The 5,884-nt window shown below is 42.1% G+C and overlaps 1 protein-coding gene across 1 annotated transcript; it reads right to left on the bottom strand.

Moving 5' to 3' along the window:
• Positions 1-1,076: 1,076 nt before the first annotated feature.
• On the bottom strand, positions 1,077-1,673 carry tmem229b (transmembrane protein 229B; the record flags this gene model as incomplete). The annotated part of the gene is made up of 1 exon (XM_083997547.1): positions 1,077-1,673. The coding sequence occupies one exon, from the start codon at positions 1,671-1,673 to the stop codon at positions 1,077-1,079; it is 597 nt and encodes a 198-aa protein (XP_083853673.1).
• Between the last annotated feature and the right edge of the window lie 4,211 nt (positions 1,674-5,884).

Raw genomic sequence — 5,884 nt, 5'->3', positions numbered from 1 at the left:
TTACACATATTTAGTGCCTTACAGTGGCTGATATTAGCCTGCACACACACACCCATTCATACTTCAACAGCAGAGAAGCTGCCATGCACGGCTGTGACCGGCTCACCAGGAGCAGTCTGGGGTTCAATGTCTTTGACACGATTTCAGGATGAAAACCAGGAGTCAACTGTGATAACTAGTTGTCCGGCTCTAACTCCTGAGCTCCTGTCATCCCCCTCACACACACAAACACACACACACACACACACGCATACGAGCAGCAGACTACTTTAAAAGAGACACACGGTATGACTTGCTGAATGAGCTCTGTAAAAAATGTATATATTATTATATAGGAAGACAACTTGTTTTTTTCCATGCATTTTTTCCAGGCATTGTGGGTATTCACTAACTGCAGAGAACATTCATAATGGCGTAAGCCGACACATTGCTTCAGGGTGGACATGTTCTTAAAGAGCCTTTTCATAGCTACATTACTACAGTACTTTGAATAATACTAAAGGACAGTATGTACATTTTAAAAAGGACATATTATTATAAATGCAGCTACTTTTTTTTTTTATTATGTTTCCTACGCAGTAAGCATTCTGCTTTCAGATAGACTGATGTGCCCTTGAAACACAAACATATGTTGTCTTTGTAATCTTTGCAACAGCTGTTTGTTTTTATCCCGAGTTCTTTTGCAGTCTATGGGACAGCAGGGACTGAGGGTGTAGTCCTGGTCATTTAAGACCCTGATCTCCTTAAGGTCAACCCCACATGGAGATGGGTGGGTGTGTTATGAGATGCAGCAAACGCAGCAGCATGGAGATATTGTGCCTCCTGTTGACAATAGAGGACACAGTGAGTGATATGGGCGTTTTAAGCCCTGGTTAGGTTTAGTTTTCTGGCTGTTTCTGGGACTCTGCACACCTCTGCACACCAACCCAGTCTACTTCGCTGTCTGTTTGACTTTACTCCAGACAGTTAATGGGGAGGACTGCTCATGGAAGAGGCTGAGGAGGGCAGAAGAGGTGTAGCAGAGCGATTGGGCTGGTTTCAGACTATATGTTCTTCGTTCATCAGTATATATTGTTTCATTCCCCTTTTAGATAGCCATTAGAACTATTTCCTGCCCCTCTGCTCCTCTCTCTCCTCCTCCCATCCCCCAATGTTCCTCCTACCCCTCCTCCGCCCCCAGCATCCGTCCGATGTTTCGACCAACCGTCCTCAGGCCCCCCGTGGAAGCGCAGCCGCAGCGTTTTGCGGATCACCAGGCGCTCCACGATGAAAGAGGCGCAGAACCAGGGCACGGCGTATTCTGCCGTGATCAACCCCATGAAGTTGTAGCGGAACTCGGAGTAGTCCCAGGGGCAGGCGTTGAACTGGCGCAGCAGCAGCCCCGTGCCAAACTCCCACAGGTATGTCCATAAGGTGTAGATGATGCAGCGCAGCAGCACGGGGCAGGACCCCCGCAGCTGCAGGTACATCCGCTCCACGATGAGGATGCAGGTGCCGTAGATGAAGAGCGCCCACACGCTGGTCACGCCTGGGAACTTCCAGTTGCAGTTCACCACAAACTCCCAGGCGGCGGTGAACATGACCTCACAGAAGTAACCGTGGATGGCGTAGAGATACCAGCGTGACAACGCCGTCAGGGGCACCGGAGCCTCTGGGGTTTCCAAGGTCACCATCTTTCCTCCCCTGCTTGGGTTTCCTGTCTAATGCTAATGGACGCAGGTCTCTGAGGAAGAAAGAGAGAGACAGGTGTAAGAAGGTGAAACAGCAACACACAATGTTTCCACTCTGTGCATAACGTTTTTCTGCAGGAGCCATTTAATCCATCCGCAATTGCACAAGGGAACCACTGAAAACTATGCATAGATGTAATTTAGAATGATTTCATCTCATTGATAACCACCTCACCATTAACTGATGATTCTCTATACATCATGATGTCAGGGCTGTCAAACGCCAGGCAGTAATTTTCACATTAGACCAGTTTCAAATATCGTAGGGGCATAATGGATTTTAAAAAGCAGCTTCAGTGAGCTGCTGACAGGCCTCACATCTCCAACAACTCTTCAGAAGGGAAACAGCTCCTCTCACTGCGCGCTGCTGTTGTATAGAAGACTTATTGTGCTGTGCACAGCATGAAATTGTCAGGGTTGCTCATGACTTAATGGAAAAACCTGATTACTGATTCTTTATTAAAACACAACTTTTGTCTGTTTCCTTTTTGTCTGTGACGACATGTGCTGTTCCAGTCACGGATGCACACGCATTGACTTAACACACTTGCTGTTCACTACAGTAACCATTGCGTTGCCAAACCTGACCGACATCTTAAAGATTACACCTTTCAAACAGTACCAAGGCAAAGTTCAATGAAGGACAAGGCAGTGAAACCCTCGATTGACATCATGAAGATTAAATTAGAGACTGCAGGGCTGCGGAGCACTTCAAACTCTCCGGCCTTTCCTCAGTTGATGCTATTTACTGACTGACTGAGGGGGCTTCTTATGTAAGATATAGCTTTATCATCTGACTGCCTACATCATGTGCTCTTTTTCCAAATCCCGCAGCTTGACGCACACGGTCTTTGTATCAGGTGTCAGGAGGCCCACGCAGGGTTGGATCCTTCCTCTACTCTATTCATCACAGCGCATGTCCAATAAAAAAAAAAAAAACACTGAAGGCAAACAGCATCACACTGAGGTGTTCAACAACCACAGAGCTGAGAAGGCAGCTGAGTGTATATCATCTACTATTCAGTGCCTCCAGAGAAAACTGTGTCATAACAGCAACCATTACGCAATGGATCATAACTGCTGTGTAAAATACAAACTCAGAAAGGTTAGGAGTACAAAAGCTTGTCTGAAGAACAAAAGCCAAGTTTTGGGGCTTTTTTTTTGTCTTCAAAGGTTGGCTGGGGCCCAGGGAGGGCCCATGGGGATTAGCACATTTCCAAACAAGGAACAAGGATTTCATGTGAGGAACTGGGCCACAGCGATGGGCCAACTGACCTCCCTAAACCCTTATACCATCTTTCCACTGCCTGCCGAGGAAACTCTTCCTTCCTCTTCTCATTTATCCAAGTCTGGGTCAAACAGTATTTTGCAAAGATTATAAATATATACTCTAACAGAGCATAATAAACTCACTTTCTTCTTTTCCTGTCTTTTATTTTGAAAACTGATATTAGCATCAATGCAAATAAGTTCAAGGGGACACAACTATATTTGGGAAATGCTCTTTTTCCCGTAAGAGGCCAGATTTTCTTTCCGATCAGTCGTTGCCTGACAGGTTGTTTGAGGCGGATGTGAGCTCAGATTGGTTGCCTGGACGATCAGTGATCCGGCTGTTGAATGAGCAGCTGAGTTTCTGGGCTTCAGGCTCAAGGTCTAAAACAAAGGTCCCAAAGACCGATTTCCTACATGGTGACAAAAGATTAGTTGTATAGTGAATTTATTTTAATATTAGTAATAATAGTGATGTGGCTAAAACTGTAGCTACTCTCGAATTAAACTGTGTGTCTTTCTCTCTCTTGAACACTATTGTTTGATGTCACCATCTTGTTTGAATAAACTTGGAATTATCAATGAACAAACCAACTGGAACTTGGTAAATATAGTAGATTTATCGAACATATTTAATGATATATATGCACAGATTGAAAAGCACATTATGTAAAAGTTACACGCTCAACCTATTGGACATTAGACCAATCTCATATAGTGACACTGTCAGCCCATACAAAAGTTTATGTTTGTATATGAACAGCATGTTAGATAAACCCATCAATATGTTGATATCATATACAGTGGCCTCCTAAGTCTGAGACTTCAGCTGTTCAATTTGCATATAGGTTAAGAATATAGGCTATTTAATTCAACATATCATCATCATCAATCATCAAACATATGGTTTAATATATGTACAAATAGATGGGTGCAAATTACATGTCTGGTTTTCATATTAAATTACATCTTCATGCACTGTCTGTTGCCCATAAAGTTGGCATAACTGTTTTCAGACATATTCCTCTTTTTATTTCTATTATAGAGTATATCCAGTGAGTTTTTACCAATAAAGTTGGAATATTTTGTTTTACCTCTTCTCATGAAATAATTGTGACAATGTGATTTATTCTCGACAGATAAAGTGTATATCTTTATAACTTTATTGATCAATCTCTTCCAAACATATCACTGTGAAAATTAAACCACATTAACCTTTAAAATAGGAATGAAGAGAAGAATGAGCCTGAAAACAAAATCCCTCAAACTTATTGGGCAATTGTGTAGGTGATAAAATGACAGAATCACTCCTAATATACTGTAGGGATAGGGACATGTCATACATTGCACTTCTCTGTGGGCCAGGTTGTGGATGGTCAAGCATGCAGTTTAGTATAGCCTGTAAATGTGTACCGATATCTTACAATAGAGATCTGTGGGTTTTTACCCATTTCCATTCTTCAAGCTATGCTAAGTGGCTGATTCCTCAACAGCCTGAAATCTGCCACACAGATCAGCATCAGTGATATCTTCTCATCAAACTCTCACCAATGTAGAAAAATATTTCCCAAAACATCAAAAGTACACTTTCAACCAAAAAGCTTAACTTCCATTTGTTCTGCATCAAAGCAACACTGTCAGTGATCCAAGCTGTCTCTCTCTCTGTTTCCCACCTTGTGTTTTTTGTTTCCTCTCATCTCACCAGAGGATCACATGCCTTCACCCCCCACCCCCACCCACACCACACCCCCCCTTTTCTCTCCCTCTTTCTCAATGCAGTTTTCCTGCTTTCGTTCTACTCACCTCTCTTTCTCCGCCGCCTGCACAGACACCATTTGTTCAGCACTCACATGCCCACTAAGCCGCTAATGATGAAAATTTTTGGAATGCAATATTCAGCCGTGTAACACTCAGCCTCCTGCCAAAAGGGCCTATATATACTCATAAAGGTGGGAGAATAGAGTTAAGAATGCTGGCAAAGTACAAACTCATTCACTGCACTTACAAATCAATCTTTCATTAAATCTTTATGCATTTTGTTTATGTAAAAATGTGTCTGGATGCACTCGTACCTCTGGCGAATAGATTTCAGGAGAGGTAAAGTCAGGTCATCTCAAACTTTTACACTCTTTGAAAAGAAATAACTTTTCACTGCAAGTATTGACAAAGTGTGGGAGATCTCTTTGTCTCCCACACACCTGTTTTTTTATGTATCTAATATTTAAACATCTTGTGTCCTCTGTGCCTTTTGTTTGCTTATTGTATGACTTCTTAAGAAGTTGGGCAGAATGTCTTGTTCTAATCTATACAATGCATTTTGTGAGCACACAGTTCACCGGAAATCTGAAATTGTTTATTGTGCAAAGGCCGATTTGTTTGTACTACAAAACAGGAAGAGACACTTTTACCACACTTATACTCTTTGATAAAGTGAAAATTGGGAACTGAAAACCCAAGGTCCAACATCCTCTGCTACAGAAATACAGAAGAACAATGACTAAGAGCTAGTTTGAAACAGACTCTATAAATAACCCTAGTACTTACAAATTGTTATTAGAATAAGCATAACCAGGATGTTTTAATGGTAGTAAAACTGATTTGACATGGTTATTATTTCTGCTTTGACATTTTAGACAGTCTAAGTTTAAGCGGATTTTTATCTTAACTATGCTACATTTTACCTTAATTGATTGGTTGAATTGAATGGTTGTAACTTGTTACAAGGGAGAATGGAGGCTCTCTGCCTTTCACCTAGAGTCTCTTGGCTGAAAAATTACTTGCTGCTGCCCCGGTGTACCAGCTCTCGTCTCTTCACACCACGACACAAACGCACCCCGTAACCCGTAATCTCTTGTTTATGACAGATTAAACTACACAAATATACA

Source organism: Trachurus trachurus, assembly GCF_905171665.1.
Source record: "Trachurus trachurus genome assembly, chromosome: 22".
NCBI classification, from domain to species: domain Eukaryota; kingdom Metazoa; phylum Chordata; class Actinopteri; order Carangiformes; family Carangidae; genus Trachurus; species Trachurus trachurus.
This window is presented reverse-complemented; position numbering and strand designations above follow the sequence as displayed.